Source organism: Channa argus, chromosome 6, assembly GCF_033026475.1.
Source record: "Channa argus isolate prfri chromosome 6, Channa argus male v1.0, whole genome shotgun sequence".
Lineage (NCBI taxonomy): Eukaryota > Metazoa > Chordata > Actinopteri > Anabantiformes > Channidae > Channa > Channa argus.
This window is the reverse complement of record NC_090202.1, coordinates 7,067,178-7,083,634: the sequence shown is the minus strand read 5'-3', so window position 1 is coordinate 7,083,634 and position 16,457 is coordinate 7,067,178. Positions and strand designations below refer to the sequence as shown.

Sequence of the window (16,457 nt, the reverse complement as noted above, 5' to 3'; positions counted from 1 at the left end):
TGCTGCCATATCTTGCTAGAAATGACACTTTAGAGCAAAAGAGATTTATTACCTGGCAGCTCTCTTCAGAGAACTTCGTTTTTTTTTTTCATCTCTGTCTTTCTTATTTTGTAGTTTTCTGGCCATAACTTCTCTAAGTTTCTCAAAACTCAGTCATCAAGTCAAACATTATCACCTGCTGTTGCTAATGGTAGCTGTGTAGATGTTCACTAACACGCATGTTTAGCTGCTGTTCTTCAGCTCCACTCCAATTTGGACTTTTATTAAAAAGTTATTTCTAACAACAGTCAGTTCTACTCAGACTTGGCAAAGTCCAAGTTGGCTGCCTCTTACAGAAAAATGGTTTCTATCCAATAACTCAACGAAGGCGGTGGTGACTTTGGTGGTTCCAAACTCCAATAATCTTAAGAAAATGACAAATGCATCTGACAACAATTTGTAAATGAGCGATTTTTGGTTTTGCATTTCACATTGTTGTTATTGTTGTTTTAAATTATAAATTGATCGGCAAAATGGTGGTTTTATCAATTGAAAATTTAATCTACAGCCTAATACAAGTGAAGGGTTCTGTAATTGATAGATATTTTAATAAGTAATTCTATACTCATTGTTCAACTCATTTTGGTTTCATATACTGCTCTTCAGAATCACACCCAAACTTGAGATTAAAACTCAACTGTAACACTTGCAAGTGCAGAAAGTCCTATAAAATTTCCTTTTTTAAATAAAAAGCTCTAAATAAAATTTGATAATCTGTGGAAGCATGCTATACATTTTTAAAATAACATTAAGAAAAGACGGGTTGTCACGCATCACTATAATTCTGCGTTTTCAGGACAGCGGCTTCCTCCGAATGACTAAGCAAACACTGTTTACATTAGTAACAATTCTCATGTAACACACAGGAATGTCAGAAATAATAGACTTCATACAATGGAAACAAAAGTGTGACAAAACAAGTGTTGTGTTTCTTAAATAAAGACAGTTCACTGTGCGTCTACTAAAAGGTCCCAGAGTTCTTTTCAAATCTTACACGTTATGGTAAAAAATACAGCAAAAAATAAAAAATAAAACGGGCTAAATTACTCAACACAAGGCCACAGTTAAGAGCTGATGGCATCTTAAAATGCAACAATTTTGAGTATTTTCTGTGACTCTGTGTTGCGAAAAAATTCATTCTAGCATTAATGGCAACCCTAACTCATGCAAACATACCAAAACCTGAGAATTCACGGCGACAATTAGGCAAAGCTAGCACCTCGAGTGCCAACAATGATTTTCACTCCTCTCATTATGCTGTAATGAAGTGCAATTGATCCGGCTACCACCCACTATATAAAAAAAACTAATTTGTTTGCAGTGTATAAAAAAAATGTTATACTTTTTTTCCTTCTTTTTGTTTCTATGGCACCATTCCGGGCTCATATTCTGCCAAAAGTGTTGGATTGTTTAGTTTAGCCTTACACGTCTTTTCAACAGCACCTGTTGAGTGTAATTAGATCATGGTGTACACTGAGTCACACTATCAGTGCAACACACACGCGTCATCGGAGCAGTACCCTCATATTTAGTAACAGTAACATAGGAAGAGCCCTTTTTTTCTTAAAGGTCATAACTCACGGACTGTTCTGTAAACTAATGGTAAACTAATATCATGGGTTGTTATAAAATGATCTGGGACGCACTTTTCTTTCTTTTTTTTAGTAATACGCCCTAATCTCACAATCTATTTTCACACAAATACTTGCTCACACAAAAAATGAATGCTCTACAGATTTTTTTGTTTGAAGGTATTAGGATCAATACCACTGCACTGGAAGCTCCTTAATGTGACTCTAAAATGACTCATTGGACCATAAAGTTGTGGTTAAAGGTGCTTTTGCTGTCTGCTGGAAACTAATCTTTCTTAACTTCAAGAGAAGCTAACAAGGATCTTTGAAAATGTCACACGTGTCACTTGGGATTTTTTCTGCCAGATCTGACCGTTCTGACAGAGGTCGCATTGTCAGAGGTCAGACGTGAATGGGACCCAGGTCCACACAAGTATGTCGCCCAACTCATTTGCAGGTGTGTCACTTTAAGGGCAAATAGAACAGATTTCTGTCACTTCAGCAGGTAATGTGAAAGCAGCCATAGTGACAAATACTTATCCAGCTAAAGGACCAGACACCAAAACTCAAGAAGGGCCACAGTATTTGGAGAATTAGTTAAACATTTCAAACTAACAAGAAAGAAATCCTTAAACAGACGTAAGACATGATTTGGAGTTACCGATACTCTTGATGTCATGCTTCTGAGTCAATGAGCTACAATTTATCCCATTTAACATTTAACAAATTATTTCCACTAAGCACTTTTTGACATGGGCTGTGAGCTATATTCATACACCAATCTGGCACAACTTAACACCACCTGGTGGTTTTAATGTGGACAGGGGTCAGCATGATCACTCTGACAGCTTCACTCTCGTCACTCTAATCACTTTATGGCTTTTTGTTTGCTTCAATTTTAAAAAATACAGTAAATTAAATGCTCAGCATTAAAGGTGACAATAAACATATTTCTTAGTTCTTAGAAGTGTAACAACTATGAACCAAGTTAAAACGCTGTTTTGAGGAACCTTTTGTGCTCCTGGTGCCGAGTAGGTTTTTTCTCAGCTGATTTTAGCCAAAGTAGTGTAGAGATGAGATCCAAGCAGTCATAACTTTCATCCTTTTAGATTAATAAGCGGACCGTTGCTTTATTAAGTTTGGGTATGTTTTTGTGATCAGTGAGCTCAGCATTATATTGCCTGATTCCTGAAAGTGAGTCACCAATGTCCACCTTTATGAGTGGTAGAGGGAGAACAGCCATGTTTACCACTGGCTCATGTTAATTGTGTTTTAAAATACTGTAATTCATTTTGGAAGATAAAAATGGGTGTCAGAGTTGAAAACAACATCCGAGACTGCCATTTGCCAGAAGGGAAAGCTGAAAATATGACTTTTTATGAAGGTAGGCAAGTCTGCAGACTCACCACAAATCTATTTAAGAATACAATACAACACATATCGACTGTTTGAACACCCTGTGTCACATTAGTTTCTACTATTGGTGCAAATAAAAACAGAGAAAAAAACCCCTGAAGGAGAATAGGTCTGTGGAAAGCTCCACAGTCCTAGAATTGTTGGTCTGAACGTGCCTTACTTGTAGGTGTGGTTTAACAAATATCCACTCCAGAGATCGTTGTATGAGAAACACTGAACATATATTGAATTCCACGTTTCTCAACTTAGCCGATAATGGAGTAATTCTAAAGTACACGTATATGAACAGTAATTTCACAAACACGTTCAGAAAATGTGTGCCTTCACAGCTACACACTAAACCTTTCACTTCTACTTTGCTGCGGCCCCCACTACCTTGTAATCCGTTGTTTCCATCAGATCTAATAGCTGTCCTTAAATCTCCATTAGCTGTACCTGGTAGCTCCTATAGCTGTGTCTGTTCCTTCCAAAACCTGAGCTGAACATCATCTCGTGTCACAAACATTCTGTAAACATTGCTTCTATTACAACTGGTTAAACAAACTTAAAAGGTAAATGTCAAAGGCAAACTGCAAAGCGAGTTATATGACATCATTAATGACATCATCAATACGCTTATGCATACGCTTCTTAATCTAACTAACCTTGTAAAATAATATAATAAATATATATAAACAAAAACAGAAGAAACCCTGGTTGTCTTGTGCAGTTAATGTTTATGTCACAAAAAATATGAAAAACTTGCACACTGTTTTGCCTGAACTGCAATATTTATTAATTTGCAACTTTTCAGTCTCTTGAATCTTCATCAGGTGGGGTCTATATAGAGGACATTACATCATTCTACCCATGTACTCCACAAATCAATTTCTGGAGTTTACACAGTAGGTGGAATGATATAATAAATACTGCAAACTAAGCGACACAGTGGGCAGGATTTTTTTTTTTCAGTTTTTTATGACTCCTCTCCAGTGACATCTGTATTTTGAGGCATTATGTTTTCAGGTTGTCCTTCCCTCCATCTCATTCTTGTGAATGTCGGGAACGGCATGGGTACACTTCTTCAAACTTGGAACAAACCTGCACTAGGACTCAAGGACGAACTGAATGGATTTTAGGGGGCAAAGGTCAAGGTGAACTTACATTTCAGAAGGAGTTCAGAAGTACGACGATACATTATTCTTCTGAATGTGATTACCTTGAGGTACTTGCTTCCAATCTGGGAGAAGCATCCACCAAGACTAAAGGGTGAACTGTTCAGAATATATGTTTGGACAGCATTATGCATATAAACTGAAACTAGACTGCTCTGTGGAGGCTGAAATGCAGTAATTGTAGGTTGTGTTTACTTCCACCTGTTGCACCTGGTGTGCAATCCGGTGTGCAGAGACCCTGTTCATAATTAAATATGTAACACTCTGTGGCCAGCTATTCTCTGGGGTGGGTGATGAAATGTAGTTTCAATCCATAACACTAGGGCTAATCACCAACACACGTATTAATACATATCATTTTTAATAATAATAATAATAATAATAATAATAATAATAATAATAATAATAATAATTCATTTTATTTATACAGCACTTTGCATTTGTTGACAAATATCAAAGTGCTACACAAGCAGATTAAAACATATAACACATAAAATAACATAGCAAAATAAAAATAAAAAAAGTAATGATCGCTTTAAATGCTTTTCTGAACCGAAAAGTCTTTAACTGTTTTTTGAAACAGTCCACAGTCTGTGGTGCCCTCAGGTTCTCAGGCAGAGCCAGAGCCAGTTCCAGAGCCGTGGAGCAGCTGCGGAGAAATCTCGGTCCCCCATTGTGTGGAGTTTGGTTCTGCAGGGGCAGAGGCGATGCGTATTGGTGGATCGAAAACTAGCTACTATCATGTAAAAGATCGCACATTAACCAGGTGGGCTGGCTCTGTTCTGGGGGTTGAGCTGGACCCTCTACATGTAGTAGCTGAGAGGAAGATGCTGTCTCAACTTCGCCTAATGGAGGACGAACCCTCCCAATCACTGCACAGCGTCCTGGCTGGCAAGAGAAGCACACTCAGCCAGAGATTGCTCATTACCTAGTTCGTTATAGAATGATACAGGGAACCTTTTCTCCCAGTGGCCAGAGTAGCAGTACCAAGGGGATAAATAAAGTTGTTTGACTCTTGTATATCATGATTTAAGGGCTCAATAGCATATTATTATTCTACTTCTGAATATGGGCCTATTTCATTCACCACCAGATCTGTTGTCAAACGCACGTGATGCAACAGGATGTGATCTGACCTGTGATCATTTGATGCTACTCCAAACAGGAAAGTCAGGGCCCATGTGCTCACATACTGCCTGGTACCTCATTGTAGCTTTCTCCAGCAATGACAGTGTTAAAACAAATGATAGTAAGATTTACTTGAATAAACCCTTTTTTTAAAAAAAAAAATCTGGTATCTTCATTCTGAAATACCTAAACTGAACAAGTGGCACATGATTCAGCATGTTGAGCAGCCACTTTCTGCTGATCATTGGGGGAAATCTGCCGTGTTTTCCTGGTGGCAACTGCAGTGGAAGCGCGCAAGCAGCAGCATTTTTAAGTGGAGCACCGAGGGAGGCAGCGGGAGCGCCGGCAGGTGATTGGTCAGCATCGCTCCTCCTGTGTTCTAGAGAGTTCTGAGCGTGAATGTTTTTAGGGGGCGCGGCCGCTCCCACAAACACAAACACACACATACGGTCAACGATTGAGTGACAGAAGAGAGTTCTCATCCCACGGGAAACCTCTGTGGGAGAATTCCGCCTCTTTACGAACGGCCACTAACGTTACGCCGGGAAAAAAGCAAAGACGCGTAGAGTGTGAATTCAACGGAGGTGAGTGTAGCTGAGTGAATGACTCTAACTTTGTTTACTTTTACTTGACGGAGAAGTGAGCTTCAGGTTACACGAAGACTAACGTTAACTAAGTTGGCTACGGCTAAATAACGGTTAGCAATCGATAGCATGTTAACGGCTGCTAATGTGACAGTATGAACCAACGGGACTTTTCTGTGTTTGTTATGTTTTTTTGTTTTTGTAGCTTAAAGGTTCGGTAAATTAAGAGGCGTATGTATAGGTTCACCGATGATGTCATCAATGACGTCATATAACGCCCTTTTGAAGTTTGCCTAGTCAGTTGTCAGGAATACTCTGCTTTGTTTACATCTAATAACGTCATATAAATTTAGGTAGCTCGAGCTCATTTTTGCTGTTATTTAATGTCAGTTGACATTTAAACACAGCTGCACATCTTTCAATGCGCCAATATCTGTCATCACTTGATGCTAAAAGTTAAGCCACGTTTTTGTAACGTTACCGTTATTGTGCGTGTCAGTTGATTGTTGTGGAAGTTAGTGTGCAGAGGTGTAAGTGTGGATCACGTGTCTGACAACAGCTACGAAGCGATCTCGGTAACGTCCTCTCCTAGATGAGACTGCAGCCTTGCGCTTCAGGAGTCGGTAAATGCGTAAAGTTGCTCATGTGCAATGTGCGAAGACGTTATGTAACGTGAATGCCTCGCAAACTGGGTGCAGTTATAAGGAAGTGAGCAGAAAGCTCGAGAACGGTCCAGACTCCGGGACTCAAGACGTGACACGCCTCCCTGTACTGGAGCTGCTGCTGATAAGTGAAACCAAGGATGTACCCCACCCGCCCCTCGCCCCTCGCCCCTAAAGCCACATTATTCTTTAACAACAACAGCAAAGTACTGCACCACTTTTTCAAATGCAGACATTGACTGCAGATGGAAATTAGATAGCAGCTAAATCGTATTTCTGATTTGACTAACATGTCTTTCTATGAGAAGTATCTTCTTTTTAGTATTACCTGATCATTTGGACTGACAAATGGCACATATTGTTAAAACCTTTCCCAAGAAAATATCCTGTTTGATATTTGGGAAAGACAAGATATTAAACAGGATTATGGAACCGGAAGGACAAAATGACTTAATAATAAAATTAGAGTAACCTCCCTTTTGATATGAGAACCATTCAAACAGTAGGCTTGTAATGAAGACATTCCATGTAGCTTAACATTAGGCTAATATTACAGTGCAGTGATGGTTTGTTACTGTAGCAACTGTAAATATAGGACATGTTCCAAGAAGTTACTGCTTTCTGAGTCATCTAGCTTTTGTTCCTGATAGTAATTAGGAGCATGACTATTTCCTAAGCTAATTTTCCAGATTTGACAATTGGCAATTTTCCCAGATAACTAGTGAAGTGAAGTTTTACCACTAAATCACTTTTTTCTCCGTAGTTGTTGTTGTTTTTTTTCATATTAATATAGCAACTGCCAATGTTCCAAAGCCCTAGTTGAGATATTACAGTTGTTTGTTTTGCTTTGTTTGTCTCGGGTTTTTTTTTCTTCCTTGAAAAAGTCCTCTAATGTAATATCTGTGTCAAGTAATAATGAAATCGTGTCATTTCACTGACAAATGCCATTTGAGTGTGGCTACAAGCTACAGTAGACATGCTTCCTAGAAAAGGCCATAGCCTCCGTGTGGTCTGTTGCCATAATAAACTCAGCAGTTACTAAGCTGCCAAAAGTGGGAAGGCTTTAAAACAGGTGCTATGAAGCTTCACTTCACAGAGATGGTTTGTTTCTACTTCTGTTTGAGCAGCTCAGACCCTGATAATAGCCTCATTACCACATACTACATATGTGCATTATGGTAGTCACCCACTGTACTTGAAGAGAGCTTAAGTTAGAAGTCTGTCATGTCCAGAGTTTCAGTTTAGTTCCCACATATGACTAACAAGTGGTTCCTTTCATGTTCTCAGGAACCATGTCCAAGGGACCAGCAGTTGGCATTGACCTGGGTACTACCTACTCATGTGTAGGAGTGTTTCAACATGGCAAGGTTGAAATCATTGCAAATGACCAGGGAAACAGGACCACACCCAGTTATGTTGCATTCACTGACACTGAAAGACTGATTGGGGATGCAGCCAAGAATCAGGTGGCTTTGAATCCCAACAACACAGTATTTGGTATGGAACATTTTTCTATACAGATTATCAAATCATTAGTAAACTTTAAAGATTCTGCTTATTTATATAATTTTCTGTTGCCCTTCAGATGCAAAGCGCCTCATTGGACGTCGGTTTGATGATAGTGTTGTCCAGTCGGACATGAAACACTGGCCCTTCACTGTCATTGATGATAATTCCCGCCCCAAAGTAAAGGTGGAGTACAAGGGAGAGACCAAGACCTTTTATCCAGAGGAGATCTCCTCCATGGTGCTAATTAAGATGAAGGAGATCGCAGAGGCATACCTTGGCAAGGTACAGTTTTAACAAAATGCATTTTATAAGCTTTTGAACTGCTGTTCTGCATGAGTAATGCACACCTTGATAATGCAGAATTCTGTGTTGGCTATTTTCCAAGAAACAGAGAAACAAACACAACACTGCTGTCTTGATGTCCTGCTTACTACTGTTGCTGTGTTTTAACTGACTGAAGCTCCAGCAGCAGCAGCAGCAGCACCATATTATCATTATCCCATTAACCGCTGTAACTTAAATTTCTTCTTGCAGACAATAACAAATGCTGTTGTGACTGTGCCTGCTTACTTCAATGATTCTCAGCGCCAGGCCACCAAAGATGCTGGGACCATATCTGGGCTTAATGTCCTTCGTATCATCAACGAACCGACTGCTGCAGCTATTGCTTACGGCCTTGACAAAAAGGTAAAACGAGTCTTTGGCTGCATTGTTACGCTGCCAATGTTTTGTCTGTAAAACATTGACATCTCCATCCCAAGATAATGTTGTCAGATTGCTCAGTTTTTCTAAGCAAGCATTATAAAATATTCCAAATTTCAGGTTGGATCTGAAAGAAACGTCCTTATCTTTGACCTGGGTGGTGGCACATTTGACGTGTCCATCCTCACCATTGAAGATGGAATCTTTGAAGTGAAGTCCACAGCAGGTGACACACACTTGGGTGGAGAGGACTTTGATAACCGCATGGTGAACCACTTCATCTCTGAGTTCAAACGCAAGTACAAGAAAGACATTAGCGACAACAAGAGGGCAGTACGTCGTCTGCGCACAGCTTGCGAGAGGGCAAAGCGCACTTTGTCATCCAGCACCCAGGCCAGTATTGAAATCGATTCTTTGTACGAGGGCATCGATTTCTACACCTCGATCACTAGGGCTCGGTTTGAAGAGCTGAATGCAGACCTGTTCCGTGGAACGCTGGAGCCTGTGGAAAAGGCTCTCCGCGATGCCAAGATGGACAAGACTCAAGTCCATGACATTGTCTTGGTGGGAGGCTCCACTCGTATTCCCAAGATCCAGAAGCTGCTGCAGGACTTCTTCAATGGGAAAGAGCTCAATAAGAGCATCAACCCCGATGAGGCAGTGGCTTATGGTGCAGGTGTGAGCCCTTTTTGACCATAAATATATCCAAACTTTAATGCACTATCCACCACTATATATTAAAAGCTCAACTCTACTCATTTGTTCTGCAGCTGTGCAGGCAGCCATTCTGGCAGGTGACAAATCTGAGAATGTGCAGGACCTGCTGCTTCTCGATGTGACCCCGTTGTCCTTAGGCATTGAGACTGCTGGAGGAGTCATGACTGTTCTCATCAAAAGGAACACTACTATTCCCACAAAGCAAACGCAGACTTTTACCACCTATTCAGATAACCAGCCTGGTGTTCTCATTCAGGTACAATAACCACATCTGTAGGGAAAAAGGGGGAAAAACACTTTTTTTTTTCTGTCTTTTTTTTTTTTAAGCAAATGAGTTGATCTGACATTCAATGTGCAGGTGTTTGAGGGTGAAAGAGCCATGACCAAAGACAACAACCTGCTGGGTAAATTTGAGTTGACTGGAATCCCCCCTGCCCCCCGAGGTGTCCCTCAAATTGAGGTGACCTTTGATATTGATGCCAACGGCATCATGAATGTGTCAGCTGTCGACAAGAGCACCGGAAAGGAGAACAAGATTACAATCACCAACGACAAAGGTAACATTTATCTAGCTCACTGTGTCTTCACTGTAAAAGTGGGTGGGATGTAAAGGAGCTTTTTGTCATTTGAAATAAAATCATTTATTTTATTTATTTTTTAAATTCTTCTCTTCCACTGCTCAGGTCGCTTGAGCAAGGAAGACATTGAGCGCATGGTCCAGGAAGCAGAGAAGTACAAGGCTGAGGATGATGTGCAGAGAGAAAAGGTGTCTGCCAAGAACAGCTTGGAGTCCTACGCCTTCAACATGAAGTCTACTGTGGAGGATGAGAAGCTGAAAGGCAAGATCAGTGATGAGGACAAACAAAAGATTTTAGACAAGTGCAACGAGGTCATCAGCTGGCTGGACAGAAATCAGGTGTGATTAAATGAATGGTCCCGGTTTGTTGTTGTGACAGCCAAGTGTCAATAATGATCACACAGGCATTCAATTAACATTTGACTGCTTTTCTTTTTTTTTAGTCGGCAGAAAAAGATGAGTTTGAGCATCAGCAGAAGGAGCTTGAGAAGTTGTGTAACCCCATCATGACCAAGCTGTACCAGAGTGCAGGGGGAATGCCGAGTGGAATGCCAGGGGGCTTCCCTGGAGCTGGTGGTGCTCCTGGCGGAGGGGGAGCATCCTCTGGCCCCACCATCGAGGAAGTGGACTAAAGTAGATGTTAGCATGGGTTTGTCCTCTTTCCTCTCGAGGTTGGCGTGAAGGGTGATCTCACTCATAATATCAGAATTATCAGAATTGTTCAGCACCATAAACCAGAACTCTCTCGGCATGACTTAAATATTTTTGTATTCAGGGTTTAATGCAGAACTTGTACTGCAGCTTTGTTTTTAGTTTAAAATTTTTCAGGCATCTAAAGCGCATTTTATTTAAACAGACCATTTCCTGTTTGCACTGCCGCAGTGTGTTTTTCTTTCAGAGGCCAAAATGGTTAATTTTGTTCAACACTTGCAAAATAAGATTAAATAAATGTTCTCGACTATACACTCATGACTTGACTTTTTATCAATTTGCAACATAAATAACAATATCATAGATAACTGCTACTAGATCATTTAGTACTACTGGGCCAGAAGACATGTGTTTGCACTGGTACATTATACTGTACACACAGCTTGACAAGAGTTCTCTACAGACGCTACTCAGGGCTGCTAGAAAGTATTGCCCACTAGGATTTTGAGGAGGAAATATTGCATCTCTATTTTGATTGACACTTAATATTTATTTGAAACGGCACTAGAAATGAACACAGTAGGTTTTCAGTAAGGATTGAGTCATTGATACTGGGGTGTAGAAGTTAGGGGGGCCCTTGGGCCCCTTGAGACTCGCTTGAGACCCCCCCCATGGGTCAGAGCCTTGAGACTCAAAACAACCTGAATGAAAGGACTATCTGTGCCAAGGAGCCATTTTCACATGTGTCAATGGGAATAATACAGAGGTCTCATTGTGTCCTCCCCAACTTCTAAAGCCAAACCAGCATGTTTGTAGACACAGTGCCATCCACTCTTATCTTTTTTTGTTTTTTCTCGTAATGGTCCAGATATGAAATATTTGTACACTAAGTGAATTGTCCGTTTAGGTTCATGTAGTTTTTAAGTACACAATCAAATCACTTCCACATTCATCATGTGGAAAGTTCATAACTTGGTACCAACTCTCATCATATAGAACACTATACTGTTAGACAAACTGAAATCGTGGCATCGTGCAAAAATGTTCTCAAGTTGGGTAAAACATTGTGAAACGCAAGTCCATTATCTATGGGTTTAACCTGCAAAGCTGTTTCACAGCCGTATGAGTCCCAATGCAAGTGTCCACCTCTGCAACTCCAAAGTTTAAATAATGTAGAGAGACCCAGTTAGGCAGCAACTGCTTTATTTGTCATTTATTTTACCTATGCATGAAAGCGTAATTTACTGTAAAAGGAAACAGTAGGAAAATTGGCCTTGTACAGTATTATGAACCGGTGCTAGTGTGTGTGTGTGTGTGTGTGTGTATTGTAAGTCTTTAGCAGCTCAGCGTGAGTTCGAGTTTCTTGGGCATTCGTGCATTCGGTAGGCACACATGTAGAAGATACCTAGAAGAAAGTGAATGAAATTAGTAAGGAAAGAAGTGGGATGTGTGACCTTAACTGTAAGGAAAATGTGATTCCTGCTAGTTTTTGCAGTTGTCAGTGTGTTGGCCGTTATACCTGAGAAGAATGTTAGCACCACTGCCACCCAGCCCATTATGTAGGACCAGGAGAATCGCCAGCTGCCATAGCGTTTGCCATAGTAGTTCACTGTCACTCCCGTGTAAACGGCCATCGCCAGCAAAACAAAGAAGCCTGCAAGGGATGAAAGGATCAGTTTCAAAAGAAAACTCAGAGTCTTCACTGCAGCAAAGGGGCTTGTGTGTGACTATGACATGATGAACTTACAGGAGATGAAGAAGAGGATACCAGCTGCAAATGTCTTGTCAAAGCCATCAAAGGAGGAGTAGTGAATGAAGGCCATGACACCAATCACAATGCCGATGAAACAGGCCAGGAGGGACAGGATCATGAAGGCCCGGGTGGCATCCCAGTATGCTGTGGGTGACAGGGGAAGGGAAGACGTCCAGTGCTAAATGAAGAATTCATTTATGTTACACTCACCTACCACACGCATCCGATGTCGTGTCGTTTCGTTTGCTGCTGCTCTTTGTCTGAAAGACAGCTCGAGCTTGCCATCTAGTGTCTGGCAATGGATTTGTGCCCAATGTGTTATATTAAATGAAGACTGGATGATGATCAAATACTCTGTGTCTGACATACTGTATTAGAATATTAATGAAACAGGTGCAGACTCTTCTTTAAAGTCCCCATCATAACCTACATAAAGCCACTATGATGCAGCATTTTTTTTTTAATTATAGGGGAATGTGGGTTTTTTAAAAGAAATCCTGACATTTACGTGACAATAACACAAATTTCCGACGTCTTTTCACTTGCACAGCTGTATTTTACCCAACACCCAAACAAAGCTCCAGAGGGATGTAACGCCAGTGTTGATGAGTGTTAGAGCCAAGGACATAGACTGATTCTCAGCAAACTAATAAATATAAATGAGGGTCTGCCTCCAGTGGAAGACATGCAGCGAGTCTTACCGATGCTGTCTGTGTGTGTCATGCACTTCCCGGGCACACAGTACCGCCACAAGCCCTGGTGCATGTAATTGCTGGAGTGACGGTACTGCATCCAGTAGTCAGTTGCCGTGGAGACAATGAGGAGTATATTCCCAACTCCGGCACAGAACAACCCACCTCCCATGAAGCTGTACATCCTGCCAAAAAAATACTGACTGACACAGAGAGAAAACAGAGCTAGTCAGGGCCCCCCACCATATCTGGCCCCTGCAATGCCAATTAGAGCAGGCACTTCCTGTTACAGAGCACGGGGATATGAATAAACGTGGATATGAATAAAACAATATCTAAAGACATTCAGCAGGATGCCTCACATGTTATGCTGGAGCCAGACAGATCTGATTATAGAAGCATTACTCTGTAGGCACTGAGAGGAGTTTAACACAATGGACAAGGAGGCAGTTCAGTCTGACAAGTCATTAAACTCTAACACAGTCAGACACATCTTCAAAAACATGTGCATCTGTCAAACATCTGTCAAAGCCAAAACATTAAATTTTAATCAAAACCTCGAGTATTTTAAGATATACCAAACAAGACGGGATGAAAATTGTGCGCAGAAAAGGATGAAAACATGATCTCTTGTTTGATTCCTTAGCTTTTTCATCCTAATTTGAAAGTTATTTCAGGGATATTTAAGGGAAAATCTGGCATCTAGAGGTTAACTACCAAATGCAAAATTTTAAGAGCCACTTGCAAATATATGACATTTGAAACATTCCTATATATTCCTTACGTACCTTAATTCTTAGAAAACAGATTCCAGTTTTTCGGTTGTCAAACCACAGAGGAGCCCAATATTGCCCGGGGTGGCAGGAAAGTTTTGTTTTCGCGTAGGAAACCAAGCGAACGAACGGGTGGAACAATAGGGCACGCTGAGCCACAACCAATCACAGGGGATGAGTTTTGTGTTTTAGGGAATCTGCTGAAAATACAAAACTGTTAAAGCGCTGCGCACATCTCAGTAATACTCACGACGCAGCACTTTTAATTCAAAATGCTGCACAACTGCACACAGTGAACTCAGGGCTTTCGCTGGGCTTTTACCCATGGTGATGCTCAAAAAAGCTCATTTAACAGAGATTCGTTTTTTTAAATGATAAATCTGTCATTGTGAATAATGTTTTTGGTGCAAATCCATACAATTCTGATGGTGAAGCAACTGTATTATCCGTGTGTGCACACATTTCCATAATTCCAGTGTGCTCATTTACATCAAATCAATCCAACAGTATAAATGATTAGGTTTCAGACAAAGCTCTAACTACAATGGTGCGACTTTCCATCCCTCATAATAAGTATGGAAAGACAAATTGTGGGTTCAGCAGTCGCACATTGTGGTGAAATTTCAAGTCTCCATCATTTCACAGACGCACACCCAGAGGGATTCCTTTAATAACAGAAGACGAACAGCATCAAGTCAGAGGACAAGATGCACACTGTTGATGTGGCACAATAGAGTGAGGATAAGCTGAAAGGTGGGGGGCTGATGGAGTTTGGTTTATATGAGTTTAGATGACTGTGCTGCAGTAGAAATGATTTGTTTTTTATTGTAATACTTCATTTGAAGAGTACGGAGGGTTTGCTGGCCTTAAAAAGGAGGTTTCCATTGCTGCAATGACACTGTTGAAAAGGGTGATAGAAAGGGTTTTCATCAGAGATGTGACTATAGAGTCACTGATATGACCTGTCGTCGACCAAATATGGTGACACACACAGTGCTGTGAAAAAATATTCAATCCCCTCCTGATTTGCACTTTTTGTGTGTAGGCTCATATCTCATGTCCCATTTTCAAACTTTTCAAACCAAGTCAAAGTGAGAAGCAGCAAATGCAGGCTTAAATGATTAACTGTGAGGAAAATTTACATCTTTTTAAAAATTATTTCTATATAGCCGGGACCGGTGATCGAACCACTGACCCTGTGGTCTGTGGACAACTGCCTTATGAGCTACAGCCAACTTAAAAAAAAATAAAAAAAAGGGCAATTAAGTTGGTCCCGGGAAGGCATCTACGACTTATCCAGGACTTATCTCAGGAAAAGCAGCCTCTCTCCCCTCAATAAAGGTTAGTTTTCATGACACCACTATCAGAAAACCATTGGATGGAAATGGCATCATGAGAGACTGGTGAGGTGAAAGCCACTGCTAACCCAGAAGAACATTGGAGCTTATCTGAATTTGGCCACCACATATCTACACGAGCCTCTAAGCTTTTAGGAGAATCCTCTATGAACGGTTTCATCTGGTGTAAACCGAGCACGGAATTCCATACCGGAGACTCTACCAGAGACTCCTGAAGGAGAAACTCAGGTCATCAGTCTGTGAGTCAAAGCATAAGCTGAAAATGGGTTATACAGCAAGACAATGATCCAAAAAACAAAGGAAGTTGAGCTCAGAATGGCTCAAAGGGAATAAAATGGAAAGTCAGAATATGAGGTAGTTCAGGGGGTAATATCTTCATTCAATCCTATTGTATTTAGTGTGTGCACAGCTAACCTGTGTTTTCTGTTCTAAAAGACAAAAAGAGGCGAAATGACCGCAGCATTTAGTTGGTAAACACTCAGACTAGATATTGATCTTAATATGTAAAGCTATTGACAAGCAGACTATTGATGGAGAGTCTACGTACAACGATTAGATGATATTATATCTGAACAGTAGCAGGTCTACATTGACAGACTGACTTTCTGCAGCATCATCTAAACAATTCAGAGGCCTGTCCAGAAAAGATTTATATCTACTAATTGCCAACTAAGAGGACTTTATTTAATTATTTTGGTGTTCTTATCAAGAGCAGTGGCTGCAGGAAAGTGTTGATGTTCAGTAAGTCTTTTTCACGGAAGACATTTTGAAATGTCACAGTATGAAAAGCAGGGGGATAAACAACTAAAGGTTTCTAAGTAAATCAGAAATCAAAAATATGTCTCTGTCCTTTCATAAATGTTTTAAATATCATCATCAGTGTCCCGCTAATTTACTTTTAATTTCACAGAAAGCTCAGCCCATTTAACATCTGGAGCGTAAAACCAAAGAATGGGATCACTGAGCGTTAGTCATCATGCTCCTCACGGTCGTGACCACTAGGTGCTGCCTTTTATTTAGTCTTTCAGCAGAGACTAAACCTCAAGCTGGATTTTTCTCTCCCATGGAATAAAAGAAAAATAGAAGGAAGAGTTCTTTTTTTTTTTTTTTAACTTTGCATCACCTTACGCTATAATAAAGGGCTGCAAAGTTAACCCTGAACCTAACATCA

The 16,457-nt window shown here is 40.5% G+C and overlaps 2 protein-coding genes across 2 annotated transcripts; one reads left to right on the top strand and one right to left on the bottom strand.

Moving 5' to 3' along the window:
* Positions 1-5,724: 5,724 nt before the first annotated feature.
* hspa8b (heat shock protein family A (Hsp70) member 8b) lies at positions 5,725-11,024 on the top strand. Its single transcript, XM_067508368.1, has 9 exons — positions 5,725-5,892; positions 7,842-8,051; positions 8,140-8,345; positions 8,598-8,750; positions 8,886-9,441; positions 9,536-9,738; positions 9,841-10,039; positions 10,166-10,398; positions 10,503-11,024. The coding sequence occupies exons 2-9, from the start codon at positions 7,847-7,849 to the stop codon at positions 10,689-10,691; spliced, it is 1,944 nt and encodes a 647-aa protein (XP_067364469.1). The 5' UTR covers positions 5,725-5,892; positions 7,842-7,846; the 3' UTR covers positions 10,692-11,024.
* An 872-nt stretch (positions 11,025-11,896) lies between these two features.
* Positions 11,897-14,117, bottom strand: LOC137129337 (lens fiber membrane intrinsic protein-like). The gene is made up of 5 exons (XM_067508369.1): positions 13,944-14,117; positions 13,165-13,358; positions 12,458-12,607; positions 12,230-12,364; positions 11,897-12,115 (listed from the first exon to the last, which is right to left on the bottom strand). The coding sequence occupies exons 2-5, from the start codon at positions 13,337-13,339 to the stop codon at positions 12,054-12,056; spliced, it is 522 nt and encodes a 173-aa protein (XP_067364470.1). The 5' UTR covers positions 13,340-13,358; positions 13,944-14,117; the 3' UTR covers positions 11,897-12,053.
* Positions 14,118-16,457: the final 2,340 nt, after the last annotated feature.

Coding starts and splice junctions, on each gene's coding strand:
- hspa8b (XM_067508368.1), top strand. CDS start 7,847: ATGTCCAAGGGACCAGCAGTTGGCATTGACCTGGGTACTACCTACTCA. Junction 8,052..8,139: donor TCCCAACAACACAGTATTTG/GTATGGAACATT, acceptor GTTGCCCTTCAG/ATGCAAAGCGCCTCATTGGA. Junction 9,739..9,840: donor AGCCTGGTGTTCTCATTCAG/GTACAATAACCA, acceptor TTCAATGTGCAG/GTGTTTGAGGGTGAAAGAGC.
- LOC137129337 (XM_067508369.1), bottom strand. CDS start 13,339: ATGTACAGCTTCATGGGAGGTGGGTTGTTCTGTGCCGGAGTTGGGAAT. Junction 12,608..13,164: donor GACACACACAGACAGCATCG/GTAAGACTCGCT, acceptor TGTCACCCACAG/CATACTGGGATGCCACCCGG. Junction 12,116..12,229: donor GGTGCTAACATTCTTCTCAG/GTATAACGGCCA, acceptor ACTTTCTTCTAG/GTATCTTCTACATGTGTGCC.